General features: G+C 38.2%; 1 protein-coding gene across 1 annotated transcript in view; it reads left to right on the top strand.

Moving 5' to 3' along the window:
- The window catches only part of HEXD (hexosaminidase D), a 47,660-nt gene extending 26,009 nt beyond the window's left edge, over positions 1-21,651 (top strand). The window contains exons 6-13 of the mRNA XM_044671827.1: positions 2,110-2,293; positions 8,437-8,508; positions 9,065-9,260; positions 17,613-17,695; positions 18,622-18,700; positions 18,799-18,900; positions 19,148-19,237; positions 19,557-21,651. Of these exons, the coding sequence (XP_044527762.1) occupies positions 2,110-2,293; positions 8,437-8,508; positions 9,065-9,260; positions 17,613-17,695; positions 18,622-18,700; positions 18,799-18,900; positions 19,148-19,237; positions 19,557-19,725 (975 nt within the window). The 3' untranslated portion in view covers positions 19,726-21,651. The remainder of the gene's footprint in view (positions 1-2,109; positions 2,294-8,436; positions 8,509-9,064; positions 9,261-17,612; positions 17,696-18,621; positions 18,701-18,798; positions 18,901-19,147; positions 19,238-19,556) is intronic.
- The last annotated feature ends 1,736 nt before the right edge of the window (positions 21,652-23,387 follow it).

Here is a 23,387-nt window from a genome sequence, read left to right as displayed (position 1 = left end):
GGGGGGTGAAGGGGAAAATAGGAGCATGAAACATGTAATCATGTTAAAAATGATTATTAATAAATGCTAAAAAATAAAAAAAAATAAAAAAAAATAAAAAAAAATAAAAAAAAAAAAAAGAAAATAGGACTCTGATACTACTATGCTTCTAGAAGATATTGGTTAGGGAAGCTGTGTCTTTGTATTCCCCTAGGTAGCTGGTGACTGGGAAAACACCAATCCAGTCACCCTTACTGGATGTTATAATTCCCCTATTCTAAATAACAGTGCCCAGGCAGGACCCTTAATGGTCTGGTGGATGGGTAACCCTTTCAGGTCCAACCTGGGGTTGGATTAATTATTAATATTGGGCTCTAATTAGCCTTGGATCACGTTTTCATCTGACTGCATTGCTCCCTCCCTAAGGGTCGTGATATAATGACCACCCAGGAAGGTACTTAATGAAACTTTATCTATTGATCTTAAATAGGGAAAGGAATAATCAGGAACAGATTGGGGATAGGAGACCCTGTCACACTAATATCTATGATCAATAATCCCTCAGGACTGTAGGCTTTTGTTTCAGTAAAGCTGGAGCTATTGTTTTTCACACTCCTCTGGTTCAGCTTGGCCATTGCCAAAACAGAGAGGGCAATCTGCTCTGGTGGTACAGATATTGTGATTTCTCTCAGCTTCCTTATTATCATTTTGTGATATGTCAGCCTCAACAGCCTTCAGGAAATATCCACCCTTACCTCCCTCTTCTTCTTCACTTCCCTTCCTCCCATTCACCACCTGGGCCCAGATACCTAAATAGCTAATGATGATTCAAATGCCTAAATATCTAGGGAGTTTCAGGGAGAACCAATGACCCACGGTCAGGGATCCACAGATCAATGCTCCAAGACCCAAGCTCAAAGATCGATGGTCAAAGGCCAAGGACCAAATCAAAAGCCCAAAGACCAAAAGACCCCTCCCAGATGGCTCAGGCCAACTGCCTTTGCCCTGTCCTCAAGGCCTCTGGGAACATTCCGAAGTCTCCAACTGTCTTTACCTGTCAATCAAGGTGAGACTAACAGTTCTCAGAGTTTGAATATAACACAAGCAAAACCTTTTCTAGCCTATGGAATTATTGCAGAATCCATGATGAAGAGAGTGTCCACCACCACCCAATATGACACTAGCCCTTGCTTTCTCTTCTCAATCATGTTTGCCCCATTTGATCTTTCAGGGGCCCTGGAGTTGTACCCTCTCAACCTGCCACCTTTAGAAATTTTCTCACTAAGCACATCCCATTGTATCTCCAGAGCATGCATTAGGATATATACACCAAGGATTTATTCCATCCAATATGTAGCCCACTTGACCCTGAAATTCAACTTGTGAAAAATGTATGGCAAAAAACCTTTTAATATGATTTCCTTAAATATACATTGATCATGTAATATATTCTTAGTAGGGTTGGATCTGTTTAGGAGCATGATATAGGCCAAGTGCTAGACTTTGAGGGAGACGAGTGTTTGAATCCTGTGGAAGACTCATTAGCTGTGTGACCCTAGGCAGATCACTTTATCCCTCTGTCTTTTAGTTTTCTCATCTGTTAAAAGGGGAATAAGAATAACTCGCAGTTGTTGAAAGATTACCTCAAATGAAATAATCTACACAAAGCACTTTACAGAGCCTTAGCAAGCTATATAAATATGAGCTATTATTATTCATTAATAAATGTAAAAAAAATTAATGAGGTCCATTCTCATGAATATTTGATCACATGGTCCACCATCAAAACTTAGGTGCAGGCAGTTAGGTGGCACAGTGTATAGAGAGCCAGGCCTGGAGTTAGAAGGACCTGGGTTCAAACTTGGCCTCAGATACTTTCTAGCTGTATGACCCTAGACAAGTCACTTAACCCCATTTGCCTAGTCTTTTGTCCTAGAGTTGTTACTAGGACAGAAAGTAAGGGTTTTAAAACAACAACTTAGATATTTCTGAGGTAAGAACTGTTGTGGATGACCTCAAATCCTATTTAAATCTTAAGTTTTATGATCTTTCTGAATTATTTGGCCTACTTTCATATGAGAATGAGACTATGAACCAGAGTCTACCTCTTTCTTTTTCCTTCCTATACAGGTATATTATCTTGGTGAAGGGGAGCTGTCTAAACAGTGGTTACAGCAAGAACAGAACAATATGGTAAAACTGTGTCTGACCCAGATGAAAGCAGTTGCCAGGCATGTGCTTATCCACCACCCCACTGTGAAGCCCATTGTATGGGATGATATGCTTAGAGGCATTAGTGAAGAATGTCTCACAGGTATTGTGCAACTTCAGAATATAGATATTCATTTTCACTCTTAATGACACAATATTTTATTAGTTTCTCAGATAATCAACACTGAGATTATTTCTATTTAGAGTATGTTCAAGAATACAAAGTAATTGAGAGGCAGGATGACATAGTGGATAAAAATCTGATGTTGGAGCCAGGAAGGTTGAAGTCCTGCCTTTGACACATACTAGTATCCATGTAATCATGGAAAAATAATTGTTCCTCTATGCAGTCAGGCATCTCACTAAGACCATAGGCTACTGTTATGAGGGAGAGAAATGGTCACAAGGGGCCTTGAGCCCTTAACAAGTCTAGCAGGAGGTTGGAGTTGGATGTTAAGAAGCTTGAGCAAACTCAGCTGGGAATGAACTTGCTTTAGGTTCAAATCCAAACCTTGAAAGCTAAGTGACCAGTGGACCTTCACTGCTAGCTGCTAGACTCCTTTAAGATGTCAGGCAGCTGGCCCCTTCCTGCTGAGGTAACTGCCTCTTATTGGATGATGGCAGACTGGCAGGAAGTGGAATGTTTGAGCTTCCTGTCCCAGCAATGGGATTATGATTCAGCCTTAACTGCTCTGAATTCTCTCTTCTTCCCTATCCTCCTTAGCCTTGGTAGTAAAGAAATAACCACAAGATTCTCTGGTTAAAGGCTAAGGGATTTATTAGTATCTGGGGAGGAGCAAGGCAAGTTAAGAGGGTTTGGTGTTGCTATGTGTTGCTATGGTTTCGCTGGGTGATGCTGGCAAAAGGGTCCTAAGAAGGTCTTGGTAGGCCAAGGGCTAGCTGCCCTCGGCCAGAGCTAAATGGTCTCTGGTTAAGAAATTGATTTGATCAACTAGCTAATTAGTTGTTAATGAAAATAGATATTGTTGAGTTGCTCTTAAAGAAGGTCCTAAGATCTAAGCTATTTTAATTTCCTACCCACAATCCTCCTCCCTCAACCCTTTCCACTCCCACCACCTGGGCCCAAGGGAAGGGGTAGATGAGTGGCCAGGGTGAAATCAGGGGAAAAACCGAACCCAGAGTTGGGTTTCCAGCAGTTTTTATAGTCTCAGCTCAACTGCCAGTTGGCACCTGGCACATGGCGCATGCCATGGTCAACATTCCATCCAGGGAAACTAACAGGTTTACCTAAGCTATATTCATGAGAATGGACCTCATTAATTTTTTTTACATTTATTAATGAATAATAATAGCTCATATTTATATAGCTTGCTAAGGCTCTGTAAAGTGCTTTGTGTAGATTATTTCATTTGAGGTAATCTTTCAACAACTGCGAGTTATTCTTATTCCCCTTTTAGCAGATGAGAAAACTAAAAGACAGAGGGATAAAGTGATCTGCCTAGGGTCACACAGCTACATTATACTACAAATTGGTTATTAATCCACATAAGTGGAGACAATTTTCCATGTTAAGAGTTCCTCCATAATGCAATCAAAACTGAACAACAAAACCAAAAGAAGCTAAAGCAAGTTTTATTTACTCTTAAATCACAGATGTAATGGTAAATGCTAAAGCCTCTTAGTTCCTTGTTTATTTGCACCAAAGTATCTAGGGAAATGTTTTCTTATGCATAAAAAAACAAAATTTGAAATTATCTACCCAAAGGGATTTTTTAATGCTTTTGCAGGAATATAAAAGTGATAACTATTAATTGAAGAACCATTAGAGGTTGCTGCCCTTGGGAGCATTAGAAATCTGAAGAAGTTGGGTTTCCAATATAAGAGGGAACCCATCTGTAAAAAAAACCATTAACTAGCACCACCTCAGCACCAGAAATAGTAAGGACTGTAATGCAAAAGTTGCCAAACTTTCTCAGTTCTCAGTGCCATCGGTATCACAGTAATTTTTTATGGTGCCTATAGGACAAAAATAATCACTAACAATTCCATTCATTAAGCTAAGTCCAAACAATTTAAGAAGTATTTATGTCCTCACAACTTCATAGCTATCTGGGGGGAAATGTTATAAATTGAAAGGAAAAAATAATTTTTTTTATTTCATTCTTAAATAACTGTTTAAGACAGCCATTTTACTTATTAATGGGATGTGTGCATCTTGGGTATGATACAACTTCTCAAACCTTGGGATCAGATTAGATACTACCACTCTCATTTCCTATTTCACATTGATTTTCTTGCCATAGTTGCTTTTTGTCATAGCAACTATCAAAAACTTAGCTTTGCAAAAAGATATGATATTGCAAACAAGAAGTATGAGAAGTGACTGGTATAACTGAAAGTACAATTAAACAAAAACACATATCAAACATTGAAGAACATCATTGAAAAGAAGGCAGCACAATCTAATGTTAAAACTATGATCTGCCTTGAACTGGTACTTCATGAAGTGTTCAAAAGATGTTGAGAGTATTGCTTTGTTTCCCTCAAATTTATAATATTCCACAGTGCCTTCATGAGTTCCCTGTGGCACTGCAGGGTACAATGGTGCATAGTTTGGGAACTGCAACTATAAGGATTAGCCATGAGAATCCCTGAAGTAATTAATACAGTGATTGTTGGAGGAGTCTTCTAGGAATAGAAAGTATTGATAACTTCCCAGTACCCAGTCATAGAGGGGAAACACTTCACTTATACATAAAAAGTATCCAGTTGATCCTATAAACCAATCTCTTCCCTTTCTAGACCATACTACTTATAGTTGCCAAAATAATTTGACCATACTCTTCCCTGCTTAAAAGCTTCCACCGATTGTTCGTAAAGCACCTTGCAAATCTTAAAAGTATATACAAATAGATATAACCTTGGCCCCAATCTGTCTTTTGAGCTTCATTTCTACTATGCTTCTTAATGTTCTATATTTCAACTAAACTGGACTTCTTACTTCCATTCACAGCCTATTTTTCCAATACCTCTGAATTCTTACAGGCTCTCCCACTAATTCCTTCTACATCTCTGTCTATTAACATCATTTTGTTTTTTCAAGGTCCATTTTTACTTCCTCCATGGAGCCTTTCCCTCTTAAAATTTTCTAATAGTGCTTTGTCTTTATCATATTATTTGTCATATTATATTTACTTATGTCTCCATTATATTCCCTCTCTCCCTATTAAGATTACAAATTCCATAAGAACATACACTGTTTTTGCCTCTTCGTGTTCCTAATGTAGCATAGTCATATGAATAGTCTTAATTCTTTAACTAAATTGGCAGCTAATCCCATATAATAGGCATTTTCCCCTGCTTTACATAAATTCTTAGATTTTTTGTAAAGATTGTTTTAAAAGTTGACTATATCACTCAGCATCTCTGGCATTTTGATAGAAGAGTAGCCTCCAAATTGATGTTGATAGGGTAATAAGTGAACATTAAACAGGCAACTTCAAGAAATTTCTAACCCCAAATCAGATGGAGGCTTCTGATAGAGATACTGCCTTTAGCAGCCTGTTGAGATTAGAAAAAGAGAGTTAAACCTTTGGGAAATAGGTATCTGGTATTGTTTATGGCACATAAAGCTTGGCTTCTGGTTTGAGAATGCTTAAGAAAGGGAAAGACTTATAGCCAAGTCTCTAAGAAGAAGCAGACCCTCCTTATAGAATGAAAAGCTGTTAAAGGTTCCCCCCCCCCCAAGTCTGATATCTTAGTGCCCAAGGACCCTACATTTTTAAAAAGCTCTAAAAAGAAGCTTTGGGTTTTAAACAAAAAAAGCAAAATAGCATATAGCAGGCCAAAGCTGACCAGGCCAGGCTGATAGTATAGGTTCAAGAAAGCTATGTCAGCTGCAGGAGGCTTCCTTATTTTCATTCTACCTCTAATGTTCCTGATGCAGCTTCTGCTCATTGTCACCTATATCAGGAAGGCTCACTGTGAACTGTGAAAATTTGGCATCTACTATATGGACAAAATTGTTTAGATCTGTGATCTAGTCCTTCAGCTCTTCATTCTCACATATTTTTGTTACTCCTTCAAGAGACTGTTACTTTGCTTATTGTCTTTTAGTTTAGTTTTTCTTTTCTAGTGTTGCCTATGCTAGGTTTTTCTTATCCCCAAGATTAAGATTGTCCAGTAAAAACCCTAAAGCTATTTTAAGTGATAGAAGCCCCTCTTAAACACCTTTGGTACCTTGTGAGGGGCAGGGTGTAGTAATGGGAATATTTACTAGAGTTGTCCACTACTTGGGATGGTTCTAGTTCATTTTCTTAAATTGCATTAAGGCAGCATCAGAACTATTACCATAACATGGCCTAGAACTTCATTAATCATACTGAGAGGTTTTTTTAAAGTTTCAATGCCCAAGAAATCAAGAAAGGAGATCAAGAGATCTAGAAGTGGAAGGGAGGGACTTGTTACTTCCAAACGATATGAGGTCTTCCTGTTAGAGAGAAGAGAAGTCCTATGGATGCCAGACAAGAGGCACTTGTGATGATTTCCTGAACAAAAATACTATGTGAAGTCAAAAACTCAAGTGAGATGCCAGGCATTGCATGAGAACATCATCCCAGAAGAAGCTTCACAGGCCTAGACTCTGGCATTCCAAACTGGAAGTTGTGGAATATGATCTCAGTTTAGAAAGACAACATGTAACCAGGAGACATGATGCAGACAAGTAATAATCATTCACAGAAGAACTTTAAACAAAATGAATGTATATCAATGTAATTCATTTGAGAGAAGTTTTAGTAGGGGGTTAATCTTTAGTTCATTATTCAGGAAGCCTTTGAGTTATAATTCACACAACAAATCAGTCTATAGAAGAGTTTATGAGCACAGTGGATATGGAATATTTTTTGGTAGAAGATTCATTATGACTGGACATCAGAAAATTCCTACTAGAGAAAAAGATTATGAATGTAGTAAATGACTTGTGGAAAGACCTCCAGTCACAGAGGACATTTGGCAAAGCATGAAAGAAGTCATAGTAGAGAGAAGAAGCCTTTAAAAAGTAATTTGGGAAATCTAGAGTGACAGAGGGACTGTGATTGGGCAAACAATTCAGACTGGAGTGAAATCCTTTGAATGTAAATATGGGAAAGCATTTGGAAAAAAAGGAAGTCTTTATTAGCCATCAAAGAATTCATATTAAAACCATTTTGTTTTAGTACTAAAATCCAGGTTATTGTGAAGATATATGAAAAAACATTTATAAATTACTTTGCAGGGGACAGCTAGATGGCTCAGTGGATTGAGAGCCAAGCCCAGAGACAAGAGATCCTGGGTTCAAATCTGGCTTCAGACTCTTCCTAGCTGTGTGATTCTGGGCAAGTCACTTAACCCACATTGCCTAGCCCTTAATCATCCTTTGGTCTTGGAACCAATATACAGTATTGATTCTAAGACAAAGGGTAAGGATTTTTTAAAAATAAAAATAAATCACTTAGTACAGTACCTAATACATAATAGGCATTTAATAAATGCTTGTCTCCTTCCTTTCTAAAATTGGAAAATTCACCTCTGCCTACTTCCCTGTTAAGCTTAGCTCAAGTCCTGATTCCCCTGGGAAGGACTCTCTCCTTGAATTAATTTTTTATATATTTTATATGAACATGTGGCATCCTTTCTAGGTAGAATATAGTGAACTTGAGTACAGAACTATCCCACTTCTATATTTTATACGTCAGAGCAGCACAGTACTTGACATAACAGTCAATTATTCAATGAGTTGATTTGATTAATTTAAATGAACAAATTTAATTTGCTGAAGGAACCTGGTTTATGCCTCATTATAAGAAATAAAGACAAGACAGAAATCTAAAATTAAGATCTTATGTTTTCTAAAGTTCCTTCCATTTTAAATACTTCATCCTATCTTCCATATCTTCCTTTTTTCCTCTTTTTTTTGGTTAAACCCTTACCTTCTGTCTTAGAATTGGTACTGAGTATCTAAGATAATGAGATCCAAGGTAGAAGAGCAATAAAGGCTAGACAATTGAGATTAAGTGACTTGTCCAGGATCACACAACTAGGAAATGTCTAAGGTCAGATTTGAACCCAGGATCTCCCAACTCCAAGCCTCCTGCTCTATGCACTGAACCACCTAGCTGCCCCTTATTTTTATTTTTCATTTTTTAAAAAGGTTTTTAAAGCCCCCAAATTCAATTTTTAATAGAAACATCAATTATGACTACATCTCAGACCATAAATTCTCCTTGTTACATTGTTTTTTTCCAGATTCTGGAATAGCACAGTTGGTGGAGCCAATGATCTGGGACTACATTGAGGATATGGATGTATATGGAAAGGGTATGTTAGGCTAAGGATCTCACATCTAGATATCTTTTTTAATTTATCCCTTCACAGAATTTGTCATGTGGGGGTATAGAGTTTATGTGTGTTCGTGTAATTATTTCTCTCATGTATGAGCAAACCAATTTCTTTCCCTCCCTGATGATTGATCTCTTTAATGAGGTAGAACTCTCCTTATTAATTATACAACCTCAGTTCTGTACTTTTTGGCAGAATTAACAGTGGATGGAAGTTGCAAACTTGGGTTTGATATAAGGAAAAAATTCCTAACAATTAGTGCTATTCAAAAGTGGAATAGGCTACCATGGACAGTGAATCTCATTGGAGAGTCTTCAAGGAAAGATTGGATGATCACTTGTCAGATATATTGTTGTGAGGATATTGTGAAGGCTGAACACCCAATTAGCTTGGTTAATCATAGCTCAGTGCTAAAGGAGAACAATGCTGAATATTTAAAAACATTAGAAAAAGCTAGTGTTCATTAGCATAGACTCCCCCACTGATCCTCCATGGGAGCTAGGAAATTGAATCCCTTTTTTCTTTTTGTTTCTAGTTCTCCTCATGGATAAGTATAGGAAGTGTGGTTTCCCTAAACTATGGGTTGCCAGTGCTTTTAAAGGTGCTACCGGGGTGAATCAGTCTTTGACCATTATTGGCCATCATCTCAAAAATAACATCCAGTGGTTGAAAGTGGCAGAAAGTGGACCTACTGAGATGCTGCAAGGAATCGTTCTAACTGGTTGGCAAAGGTAAAGCAACTATAAAAGGGAACCCTATCTGAATTATTTCAGTCATTCAGCCTGATATTCAAATAGCATATACATGTAGATGTTCTTCAGTAAAGTAGAAATTGAAGGTATCTAAAGAAATTAGACTTTAGTTGCCCTAGAAATAAAAACTGCCTTCTTTATCCTTTTTTTAATTTTTAAAAATTTTTTTTAAAAACCCTTATCTTCCATCTTAGAATCAATACCGTGTATTAGTTCCAAGGCAGAAGAGTGGTAAGGGCTAGGCAGTGGGGGTCAAGTGACTTGCTCAGGGTCACACAACTGGGAAGTGTCTGAGACCAGATTTGAACCTAGGACCTCCATCTCTAGGCCTGGCTCTCAATCCACTGAGCTACCCACCTGCCCCCCTGCCTTCTTTATCCTGGATAAGATGTCTTGCGGATGCTGAATCCTATAAATATGGGATATTTAGGTTTCTTTGCAACAAATGCTAAATGGACAGTATCCTCCAGCTCAGCTTTTATATCTTCTTTTTTTATCACAACCTATGATTTTATCAGTGTAGGAACTCTTGGTATGAAAACTCCCTCTACCAATATAGAGTGACAATTCATCAGTAATTTATAGTCTAAAGCAATGATGGGCAAACTTTTTAAAGAGGGGGCCAAAGGAAAGGAAATGCTCATCTGTCAGTCTGTTTTTAAGGCAATTCTTCTGAAGTTTCATTGTATTGTACCCTACTCATTGTATTCATCAGATTAGGAATAATGTCAAGCACCAGATAGAACATTTCAAGGTGCCGCATCTGGCCCGCGGGGCCGTAGTTTACCCATCACTGGAAAGGATTTGCCATTACTCAGCTGAGATGTGCCAAAGATTTAAACCTAGGTATTCCTGTCTCCAAAGTTAGCCTTATTCCAGCCTATCTCTGTCTTGCTTTTATAAGTGGGTAATTGATTCAGGGTTTAGGAAGATAGATCTTTTTTAGTATATGAAATATCTCTGTTTATTCAAATATTCAAATAACATTACTCCTTTTCAATGAATTACAACCAATTATTGAACCTGAAACTTTTTGCTTGCTCTTAATTCTCAGTCTTCACATTTATTTGGTAGACAAATGAAAATTATTCTGCCCATTCTACATTCACAAAGCTGGTGGGATGGCATTTTGATTAAGTTGAATTTAATTGTTTCTTTAAATGACAGCCATACTTGCCATGGACACACACACACACACAGAGCTAAGCCTGTCTCCATATGAAATGGGGAGGTTATAATCAATAATACAGTCACAAGTCTATTGTAGATGGATGTTTTTCTTTATAGAAATCTCAAAACAATAACTGAATGGTATTTTGCTCTCATACACAAACATTTTTGAAGGAAATGGTTTGATTTCATTAAATTCATAGATAATCAAGTTTCATTCTACTTTTCTACCAAGTTAGATATGGTTTTCATTGGCTGAGGTCTAAGAGTAGAAAAGTCTGTCTTGAGATATAGTAAATTCTTTATCCCTGGAGATCTTCATACAAAGGCCAGATGACCACTTGTTAGATACATTGTAGAGGGAATTATTATTCATGTATAAATTGCCAACAGTGATTTGTGGGCTCTTCCAGCTCTAAGATTTTGTCTGAGAACTTTCAACAAGAGGAGAATCTAACCATTAGCAAGTCACAATATGAAACTATAAATAAAAACTATATATTCTAAGATAGGCAAGAAAATCATATCTTAAAAGCTCACCACTATTCCCCCACTTCATACCTGTTCACTTTTGTGACTTTTCTATACACTGCTCCTCCATTCTCTTCCAGAGGCAAATCAAGAAGTTTAATTGCCTACAGGCCAAGCTGAAAGAGAATTCTAGCATAGCAGTGTTTTTGAAATAACTGAGATTTTTTTTAAACTCATATCATCACAAAAGAAAAGTTCCATTTTCCTAGTGGGTTTTTTTTTGTTGTCTTTTTAAGACCTCATTCTTTAAAAACTCAACATTGTCCAGATCCCATTTTCTTCAGGAACCTGATGATTGAGACAATACCTAAATTTCCTCCTCAGGAACACCAGATGGCAGTGTTCACCTTGGTTGTGAATTAAAATAATTACCTTAGTTCATTTCTTTCTTTTTAAGACTGGAACTGTATTGCCCTCAAAATCCTATTCAAGCAGATTGCGTTGGAGAAATAAAAAGTCATTTTTAATTCCTAAAAATAAATAAGTCTTAAGAACACAAGAGGAAAGATCTATACAAAGCAGGGTTTAAAGAGAAATGGAACTTGCTGATCACATTTATTTTCAGGAAAGCCTAAAATGATCTTATTTTATCAGCCAAATGCTAGAGAGGCAGCATGGTGTAATGGGGAAACCAGAAAACTGAAATTCAAGTCCTGCTTTAAGCACAATTTGGCATTGTGACCCTGAGCAAGTCACATGACTTCTCAGTCCTCAAAGCCTCCCTAAGATAAAGAAAAAGTGCCAGCTTGCACTGGTGGAAGGAGCATCTCATCAAGGAGTTCCCTATACCCAAGAAATCACAGGTCTAGTCTCTATCCTGGTCTCTTCAAAGGCTAATGAAAGATAACTAGCATATGGGTAGAGTTGGGAAAGTTGTCAAACACTGTAAATCTTTAACTCCATTAATCCATCACCAGTTCCTAATAGAAATATGGAACTGTACGAAACAGAATAGTGGGTTGGATCACATGTTAATTCTAAATAAAAGCTTTAGATGCCAGATTTCCTTAAACCCTGAAGACCTATACTCATTTAATTTGCATACTTTTGTTAAAGGAATAACATCCTCTCTACAAAGTCTACAACCTGGGGGAAAATCCAAAAAGAGGCAAACAGAAAACTGTCACTGAAGGCATGGCAGAAGTGAGACTCCAGAATAATATCACATGGAACAATTTTCACCTGTACTGCAGTAAAGAGAGAAGAGACCTAGATTCTAATCCCAGTGCCTCCAGGCACATGATTTTTCCAGACCTGTTTCTTCAACTCTAAGATAAGAGAGTTGAATTAGTTAATCCATAAAGTCACTTCCATCCAGAGCCATAGCTAGAAATTCTGAAACTTAGGGAAAGAATTCAAACCTTGGTATCTAAGGATCCTAGGACTCTAGCCACTATGGGCAGAGATCTCAGAGCATTCTGAGGTCACTGTTTAGGAGGCCACAACCAGAGAAAGAAACAAAATAAAACTGAGGCAGAGAGGTAGACAACTGGTATTTGTATCTTAATTAACTTTTCTTGCTAAATGGGTACTATGCTCAGTTATTTCTACCTTCTAAAGTTTCTACCTTCTAAAGTGCTGTCTCCATCATCTGAACAAAACTCCAGTCACCCTACCCTAGTTACTAGCTCTGCTTCTACTTCTATGTACTGATGACTCCATGAAGCATTATTTGATTCTATACAGTCAAAAAGAAAAAGTAAGGGGCAGGTAGGTGGCTCAGTGGATTGAGTGCCAAGCCTAGAAATGGAAGGTCCTGGATTCAAATCTGGCCTCAAACACTTCCTACTGTGTAACCCTGGGCAAATCACTTAACCCCCACTGCCTAGCCCTTACCACTCTTCTGTCTTGTGTAATGCACAGTATCGATTCCAAGACAAAAGGTAAGGGTTTTTTAAAAAAAATATCATCTAACAGGGAGGAGAAAATCAGGCATCCAAATGGTTACTTAATCAGCAAAGAATGGAGCATACAGAGGAACAACAGTTCCTTTCCCAAAGGCACTTATAATCTAGAGAGGAAGTAAGGACATGAGTCAATAAGAGCATATTAGAAATCTAGACTTGGAGTCAGAAAGACTTGAGTTTAAATCCAGCCTCAGGCACTTGCTTGCTTTGTGGTCCTGGGCTAGCCTCTTGATTTCTCTCAGCCCCACTTTCCTCATTTGTAAAATGGGGTTAAGAATAGTAACTATGTTTCAGGGTTGTTTTGAGGATTCTGTGAGTTAACATACATAAAGCGCTTTGCAGACTTATGATAACCTACATGAATATTAAGTATTATTATTATACTTGAAAATAAGTAATAATTCAAGGTAGTTTAACACCAAGTGTGGCATAGTGGTACAGACAGAAGATGCTATAGGAGTTCAGTGAAGTGGCAGAGGGGGGTGGGGAGAGAGAAGAGAGAGAAGAGGAGAGAGAAGAGAGAGAAGAGAGAGATAGTGATAGTGCAATAGTGATCAATCACTGTTGGGGAAGACTCCTTAAAAAGATAATCTTGAATTGAAAGATAGGTAGGAAGACAGAAGTCAGTGGAAATGACATGAGAGAACAATATGACTACTGGTATGGAGGTAAAGAGAAAAAATATATATATATATATGTGTGTATATATGTATATATACACACACATACACATGCGCGCATACACACACTCAAGGGTCAAGGTTGAAATGAGTCTGGCTAGAGTGAATGTTTCATATAATAGAAATTAAGATTGGAAAGACTGGCTGGGACCAGATTGAATGCCAGACTGAAGAGTTTGTACCTTATTTCTGTAGTCAATGGAGAGCAATTGAAGTCTTTTAAGGACAAAACACAATAAAGAGTAGCAATTTAGGAATCTTATAATAGTGTTCAGGTTAGTTCATAAAAAGTAGAGAAAGAAACAGAAAAACTGGTTCAGAGGCAATAGCAATAGTCCAAAGTCCATTAAGGACCCAAACTATAGTAATTGCATATGGGAATCGAAAGGAAATGAAACACAAGAAAAAATGTAAAGAAATTGCTAATCATGTGAAAGATGGAGGAGGAGTCAAAGATGGCTTTGAGTCAGTAAACATTTATTAAGGGCCTATGTGCCAGGCATATGTGCTAAGAGCATTCAGGCTACAAATGAAGGCAAAATTCAGTCCCTGCTTTTGAGGAGTTCACAGTCTAATAGGGGAAGACAATATGCAAATAACTGCACACACAACTACATACAAAGAAGCTACAAACAATAAAAATAGGAAATAAACAACAGAAAAGTTATTCATTTTTGAATTGGGAATTGAAGGAAGTCAGGAGGAAGAGATAAGAGGGAGAGCATTCCAAGCACAGAGCAAAATGTTCAAAGCCAAAAGATGGAGTGTCTTATTCAAGGAATAGCAAGGAGGCCAGTGTCCCTGGATCAGAGAGCATTGAGGGGCTTAGGGGAAGGGGAAGGAGAGAAGGAGTGGAATAAACATTTACATAGTACCTGTATGCCAGATGATGTATAAAAGCACTTTTTAAATATTATCTCATTTGATCTCACAACACCCCTGTGAGGTAGATTCTATTATTATCTGCATTTTTACAATTGAGAAAGTTGGTGCAAACAGAGATTAAAATGACTTGTCCAGAGTCATATAGCCAGTGTCTTAGATCATATTTGAACTCAGGTCTTCCTGACTCCAAGTCCAGTGCTCCATCCACATCACTGCATTTGACATTTAAGTTGTAAGAAGACTAGAAATAAGGGCAGGTAGATGGCTCAGTGGAGAGGGAGCCAAGCCTGGAGTAGGGAGAACCTAGGTTTATATCTGACCTCTGATACTTCCTAGCTGGGTGACCCTGGGCAAGTCACTTAACTCCAGTTGCCTAGCTCTTATTGCTCTTCTGCCTTAGAACCACTACATAGTATTGATTCTAAGACAAAAGGTAAGGGTTAAAAAAAAAAAAAGCTAGAGACAGGGGCATAGGGGGGTAGTTAGAGTGGAGTTATGAAAGACTTTGAACACCAAACGGGATTTTACACTTAATCCTAGAAATGGTAGTGAGCCACTGGAATTTACACAACAAGGGAATGATATTATTGGGCCTCACTTTGATAGCTAAATGGAGGATAGACTTGTGGCAAATAGGCCAGACAGTTCATTATTGCAGTAGTCAAGATTTAGGAAGATATGGGCCACAGTTAGTGGCATTATCAGAATAAGGAAGGGAATAAGCATTTATGTAGTATCTATATTCACAGGAACTGTGCTAAGTGCTCTTTACAAATATCACATTTGATCTAATTCACTCTTTGAGAGAAGTATTATTATTATCTCCTTATAATAAGTTACAGAAACTGAAGGTAGAGAATGTGACTTTCCCGGGGTCACACAGCTAATAATTGCCTGAGGCTGGATTTGACCTTAGGTTTGTTTTCTTATGAAAGAGATATTGCAAAGGTCTTGGGAACAAATTATTTATGGTGGCTGAGAGATAGAGGAGTTGAGTTTGACACCAAAACTGCTTCCCTGTGGGGACTGGGAAGTGCTGGTGCCCTCCTATAGAATAGAGCTGTGTTGGTAAAACTGTGGCACACATGCCAGAGGAGGCACTCAGAGCCTTCTCTATGGGCATGTCCACCATCATCCCAGCACAGAGTTTGCCACAATTTGTTATTAGAAAGCTAAAGGGACTCAGGGCTAGGCTCTCCACGTGTGCCTAGAGAGCCAGGATAGAATTCTTTGTGACATCCATGGCTAATAAGCATATCCTGGATGAAGATCCAGCAAAGGAGACTGAGGAGGGATCAGAAAGGAAATGAGTGAAGGTGGCCAGGGAAGTCTTTATCATCAGAAGGGAGACACATCTAGCGAGTGCAACATTTCAAGATTTAGATAACTTGAAGAATCCTAGTATCACATATAGAAACAGAAGAATGAAATCGCATCTTAACTTAGTGAGGAGACACATTGAATTTCAGGTGACATTTTAGTATGCTGGGGATAAGACTATGCTTAATCTTTCTAGTACAAATAACTGGCAGATCATTGGATATATGGGGCTGGAAATCAGGGTAGAGATCAAAGCTGGAGATGTAGATGCTAATAGAAATAATAGCTAAAGCAGTAGGAAGGGATAAGCTCTTTGAAAGATAAAATGTAGAGGGAAAAGTAGTAAATAAATCTTGAGTTTGCACAATTGAGCTTCAAGAAGGAAAGGAAGACCCCCCCCAAAAAAAGTAACAGAATTAAAAGAACCAAGAGAGTGAATTGTCTCAGACAGAAAGCAGTTCCAAAGGGAGAGAAGTGTGAGAAGGAAATTTACCTTCCCCCCTTCTGAGTACAACTACTGGCCTGAGCCTGAGTGAATGTTACCCAGAAGCAGAGATTATGCAAGGAAATCATTGGGTGAATTGAGTCATAAGGATAGAATAGCAGCTGGAAAAAGGCAGCAGTAGAGTCAAGAGATCATGAGACAGGGAGTAAGTGATGTCCCCTGGACTGCCCATGGGGCAGCCCAATCAAAATAGAAAGCATATTTGGCCCCAGTCATGAGGTGTGAGAGTTAGTAGGTGGAGAAAAGGTGTGATAAACTGAGGCAAGAGGTGATTTCGGTCTCTTCTCTTACGTGTTTGTTGCTGACTGGACTTCCTTGTGAGCATGGCTAGGGAGCCCTAATGGTGGCCACAGAATAGCAAGCTAAATGGAGTAATAAGATAAGTATCCTTTATATCTCTCTCCTATTTTTTCTATCTTTTTCCCCTATTACTTTTGATTAATAAAATTATTAATGTACAGCCAATCTTATAATTTTCACTCTTACAGAAGTGAGCAGCATCTATGCCTTAAAGAGGTTAAGTAAAAGACTTGAAAAGCCACAAGCAGTTATGAGTAGAGAGAAGCCATGGAAGCCAGATTGTAGGAGACTGAGGAATATTTAGAAAATGTAGCAGGCAGCAAAGATCGGAACTTTCAGAACTTGAGAAAGGATGCACTGTGAAATCATTTTTTTTTTCAAGATAGAGGAAATCTGAAGATATTGATTAGTAAGCAGGAAGCTAATGAAGACACAGAATGTAAGGATAGCACACAGAATAATTAACAGTGCAACTATTCTAAGGAAGGAGAAAAGGATCAATGGAGTAGTTTAAATTTAAGAAGGAAGACCACACCTATCTGAGAGGAGGGAAGGAAGGGAAGAGTGAGTAATAAAGAAATATTTTGAGAAAAAGATTAAGATGGCAGGAGTTCTGGTTTGATTGTCTTAGTAAAATAAGAGGTGAATTATCTACTGAGAGGGAAGACTGACTAGGAAAGGATTGAAGCAGCTGCTTTGGGGCATTTATCAGGTAATCAGGAAGTTAGAAATAAAAAAAGACTCCAGCTGAAGGAGACATGAATGTGTAATGGGCCCGTTGACTTTCTCCAACAACAATCTGAAGCCTCAGAAAAAGATCAGAGACGAATTGGGTGAGGGGGTGCAAATAACCCCAGACTAGGAATTATAATGGGTGAGCAAATCAGAAAAATCAAAAGGACAAGAAAGTCTGAGGTGTTAATGTGGGAATACTACTAAAGTTACTGACTATCCTGGGCAGAAGGGTAAAGATTCATTCATGTAATTCCCTTCAATATTAAAAATAAATGTTTCTTCCTTTTGTGGATTCTAGGTATGACCATTTCTCTGTTCTCTGTGAACTTCTCCCTGTGGGAATCCCATCTCTAGCAGTCTGTCTGCAGGCACTCAAACATGGTACAGTGTATAACTTTCCTCTTTTGACTGAAATACAAGCTGGCTAATTCTCCCATGTTCCCCAGCATTTTGCTAGGATCCATTTTTCAGTATTTTTTTCCTCCCAGGAATATAGAGGATCAGTGTGTGTGCAGTCATTTTGCCATACTGGAGTACTTCCCACACATACCTTGACCTTCCCTCTTCACACAAGAAAAATATAGCCAACCCATTACCCTGAAATCTCCCAAAGAAGGTTACTCTAAATCAGAAATTCCACCTGATTTTGGATTAAGATTGTGGGACTGGGGGCAGCTGGGTAGCTCAGTGGATTGAGAGCTAGGCCTAGAGATAGGAGGTCCTAGGTTCAAATCTGGCCTCAGACCACTTCCCAGCTGTGTGACCCTGGGCAAGTCACTTGACCCCCATTGCCTATTAAAAAAAAAAAAAAAAAAGATTGTGGGACCATTTCCTAAGTGCTAAGGGATTGTGCTGCCTTTCAAAGAGAAAGAAAAATCTCACCAAACCTTATACTAGTTGAATTTAATCACCAGGCTCAATACATGTCACCAGACTGGATCTTGTCAGTAAGCCTGTGACCTTAAGTTCACCTTTGGGGAGCTTGTAGTCCAAGAAGTTAAAACAAATTCCCCTTATAGGAAATAGGTCTTGAGAAAAGGGCCTGAAATATCAAGATAGTTTTCATAAAGGGTAATAAACACAGCCTTGGAGAATTACCAGATTAGCAAGTTGCCTCAATAAACTCTCCCAAAGCCGTCTTTCACATCTCCAATCCTGAGCAAGGGGTACACAGCTTTCCCAACCAGGCCATTAAATGGGATTAAGTTCCTCCAAAACAGGAGCTTTCTCTGAATACCCTTGTATAAGAGCTTCTCCCTCGCCTTTTTCTTTCTCTTCTCTTTACTAAAAAAATATTTATATTTCAGGAGGTTACACTGAAAATGTTAAAAAAATAGTGGAAAAGTACCTAGGGATATCAAATTTGGAAATCAACAGCTTTATGAGGTAAAACCACCAATTCCTAATAATCTCACTCCTACTTTCTATTATCTCATAAGAGTCTTGCTAGTTCTGAAATTGATGAAGACTTTCTCTTTGACTAGAGAAAGCTCTGGGACCTTCCCTGGCAGTGATGTCTTAGCCCTGGTCACTCAGGTCAGCTTTCACCTGAGGCTCTCTGTGGATGAACTGCTAGAAAGGAACAGGTCAGTTATTAATAAACAAGAATTGAATTTAGAATAATTCCAAAGAAATGAAATATGTTTTCCTCTTTCACTGTCCCCAGGCTAGTTGGGAAACAAAACATAATGCATGAAGCAACCTTGGCCAGATTGTTCAATCTTGTAAGAGGTTTTATAAAGTAAATGCTCTGGGAAAAACCATTGGAAAATAAGAAATACTAGAGTTGCATGTACTTGTTTACTGTTGAGTACAACCCCAATGCATTTACAGGTATGTGACAGGCTGGTTCAGCCCTTACCACCGCAAAAGGAAGATGATTCACCCTGTCATGATCCAGTACATCCGGCCTGATGCCATAAGGTAGTGGTGCCAATTCCCTTGACAGGGCCAGTGCAGCTGGTTTGTCAATTTTCCTGAAATAATTAGTCTTTGAATCCCTGATGCTAAAAGTGGTTTTGAGCCCCAAAAAAATTTTTGAGCCAAAATTTAAACTTATAAACAAGATAAGTCTCTTTAGATAAATTCAATATTTTTTCTTTCACTATACTAGACACTAATAACTCAAGGTGCTCCTCACTCTTTCTTAACTTTCCTTTAAGACTATCTTCTGTACTCTCGTTTTTTTTTAATGAGGACTCCCATGTCAGATTCATGGTCAACCTTTTCCATTCCCCTTCAGTCTCCTAACCAGGTGGAATGCTGTCATCCAGGAGCTGCAAGCAGCACTTGAGAGAATTTTCTACCCAGATGCAATAGAAGAATGGCTGGAAGAAAATATCCATCCCACCATGCAAAAGCTACAGCAGCTATTGCAAGATCTAGATGCAGCAATAGCAGCTCAATCTTAATACTTTTGCCATGGAAGTGATTCATCTTACATGGAAGGCTTACCCACTACTAATCCAGTGGAGATTCTTAAACACGGCCAAAGCCACTCATTACCACATGAAAGCAGGGCTAAGGGAAGGGAGACAGGGTTGGGAGGGATCCTGTGGGTATAATTGAAAAATCTTATTGCTAGAACAAAATCTGAAATGAGAGACATTCAGGAGTGAAGATATGATACTGGATCTTGTGTAAAAAGCTATTACCATGAAAGGATGGAGGAGAATTTATTATGCCTTAAGTGAACTCAAAAAATTAGAAATAGGAGTCTTACACAAGGCAGCAATAAAAAGGCAGTAAAAGTAAAAAGCAAAAGAGATAAGCAGGGCAATTACATTATGCTTGAAAGCATCATAAATAATGTTAATACTGATATATATGCACAAAAATAGCTCAACTATTTGAAGGAAAGAATAATTGGACTATAAGGTGAAGAAGACAAAAAAAAAACAACCTGTTAATAGTTGAGGACCTCAGTGTGTCCCTTTCCACCCTAGATATGTCTGACAAAAAGATAAACAAAAAGGACCTGAAAAGAAGTAGAAAAATCAAATGTGATGGACCTCTGGTCTGAATAGGAATAGAAAGGAAATATTTCTCAACTACACATGGCACCTTTGCAGAAACAAATGAAGAAAATTAAATATATTCTTTACTGACAACAGCACAATAAAAACCATAATCAATATGGGGAATTTGAAGAAGTCAAAAAAATTTTAGTTTATAGTTATTACCAATCATAGAAAACTTACCACTTAAAAAAGAAAAAATCTTTCTACCCACTGCTCATAATACAATAGAGTAAGCACTCTTTTTATTGCTAGAAATTCCTTTGAATGACTGTTTCCTCTTCTGTGCTTGGCCCCCTTGAGGTTCAGGATCAACTGCAGTGAGGCAGTTTGTTAAAACCACAGCTGGATTAAGAACAGGAACCCATAGCTCTGAAATGACCAGTCTCATAAGCCAAAGCATCCCTTTCTCATCCAACCTGTAGCTTGGTCCTAGGCTAGAGGCCTATTTATACTGAATATTTATATTCATTTATACCCATATTTATAATGAAACCCCATGCGAGGTAGGTACATGTGACTTTGGTAACAACTTTACAATCAGGATACTACTGTGCAGAAACCACTTTCCATCCATACTACTATATTCTTCACTGATGGAATACATAGAATTTAAGACCTTGTCCTCCAGTTTAGACTTTATCTTATATTCAAAGAGTCTAAAATTTGCAGTAAAGATTTTTGGCTTAAGTGGCTTAGGTAAAATTGTGAATTGTATAAAATTTATTTGGGGAGCCCCATCCTACTCAAATTTCCTCCTAGAATCTTTTGGAGTCTATTCTGTTCTCTTACCTACTACTGGAGAAGAGTGATCAGCACATTGAGGAGATCCAGACCCATTTCATATGACCACTGATTAAAGGAACTCAGGATATTGAACTTTGAGAAGACAGTAGAGGAAGGACAACACAGAACTAGAAGCAGTGAATGAGTAGAAAATGCAAAGAAGAATTTTATCTAGATCTAAAGGAAAGACCTCCCAGAAATGAGAACTTTCCAGAAGAATGGCCACCCCTGGTGGGGTCTTCCAATAGAGGTTAACTGGATGACCATCACTTTTCAGGGATGTTGGGAAATTCCTATTCAGTGATTAATTGGACCAGATTGGTGGTACCAAACTGAAATAATTTACTGCAGGTTCATATTGACTTTGACAATCACAAATTAACATTATATGCAATAATCGTATTTTTATTTTGTAAAACATTACTAATTACAGTTTAATCTGGTTCTGCTGCATTCAAGAGTTTTGCTTTGCTGGAGCTTGTGGCCAGAAGGCCCCATATTAAAACACCTCTGGACTAGATTTAACTCTGAAAATCTGCTTGGTAATTAAGGGATGACAACCCTCCTCCTCTAAGCATTGACACTGACATTTCAAAAGGATATTCTCAGTCTTCACCCTTAGTGCTTGGGAGACCACTGTTAGGTCGACTCCCCACACAGAAGTGTTTGGTTTGGGGAAGAGAGAAAGGAAGATGACTTGATACTACCTCCTTACTTAATCTCACTCTTGAAAAACTACAAAATTTGTTCTTGACACCACAGATGTAGCCAATCTTTAACTGTCTGATTATAAAAGCTATGGGTAGGGAGCAACTAGAGGGCTCACTGGTTAGAGAGCCAGGCCTGGAAATAAGACTTGGTCCTGGGTCCAAATCTAGCTTCAGATACTTCCTTTGCTGTGACCCTGGGAAAGTCATTTAACCCTCATTGCCTTGCCCTTACCACTCTTCTGCCAGAGACCCAAATCACAGTATTGATTCTAAAAAGGTATGGGTTTAAAAAAAAAAAAAAGCAGTGAAAAGTTAGTGTGTTTTTGATAGGGGTGATCACACTGGGAATTTTAGTGTTCAGTTCCATCCACCATTTTAAATGAGGTTTTGACAAACTATAATGCCTTCAGAAGGGAATAACCAAGAATCTGAGGAGTCTGAAGATTATACCATACAGAGATTAATGGAACTAGGGATATTTAACCTAGAGATGATTTAAGAGGGACCATGATAGTTATTTCCAAATACTATATTTAAAAGGTTGTTGCATATATAACATAGGTAGAAGTTGCATAGAAATAGATTATCACCTCAAAATAAGAGGAAAACTTCCTGATAAGACCAGTCTAAAAATGAAATAGGCTGCTTACAGAAGTTTGGGCTGCTTGCCCCCACAGATTTTCAAACAAAAGACTACAACTCTAAAGAGATTTTGTAGAAAGATTTCCTGTTCTGGTATAGGTTGAACTAGATACACTCTAAAGCAGGGGTCGGCAACATATGGCTCTTTCTGCAGAAGCCATAAAGTCAATTTTTTTTCAGGTGCTGTTACAGGAGCGCACACTGTGAGCACTGTACGGCTCTCACAAAATTACATTTTAAAAAATGTGGCGTTTTTGGCTCTCACGGCCAAAAAGGTTGCCGACCCCTGCTCTAAAGTATCTGCAAACTCAAGAAATTATGTAATTTGTGAGGTCGGTATTTGGAGGAAATGCTTCTGGGGACAGGCACAGGAGGGAAATTAAGAAATTGTGAATAGCAATCACATGAGGTGAAGCTAGACTTCTAGAATGTCTGAATGGAAGCCCAGGTAACTGAGTAAAAGAATTTAGAGAAATGGAAACAGAGGGAAGAACCTAGGTTAGGGATTTCTCAGCTACACCCAGAAGGAATGGTTCACTGATTTGGTGACTTCCTTTAGAACACAGAAGAGAGCCTAGCTGGTCAACAATTGTGCGCTTTAAATGTAATTAATATTTTTTCCCAGCAAAGAATGATGACTATTCCTGGGCAGCTGATGATATAAAGCCAGTAGACTTTTCCATAACCTTGTCAGAAGCTTAGTTTTAACTATCATCCACAAAATTGCTTCAGATTCACATTAGTATAAATCCTTTTGTTTTTCAATAGCTACAAGACACTACTTAACTGAAAAAGAAAACTAATGGTTAAGTAAAATTACAGTAATCATCAGAAATGCCTTGATATGATTAAAAAGCATATTTCAAAGTCAGAGTCAATAAATGTTTATTAAGCACATTTGTTATGCACCAGGCTCTG

This window comes from Gracilinanus agilis, chromosome 4 (assembly GCF_016433145.1).
Source record: "Gracilinanus agilis isolate LMUSP501 chromosome 4, AgileGrace, whole genome shotgun sequence".
Lineage (NCBI taxonomy): Eukaryota > Metazoa > Chordata > Mammalia > Didelphimorphia > Didelphidae > Gracilinanus > Gracilinanus agilis.
The sequence above is the reverse complement of the archived record's forward strand: the minus strand, read 5'-3'. Positions and strand labels throughout refer to the sequence as shown.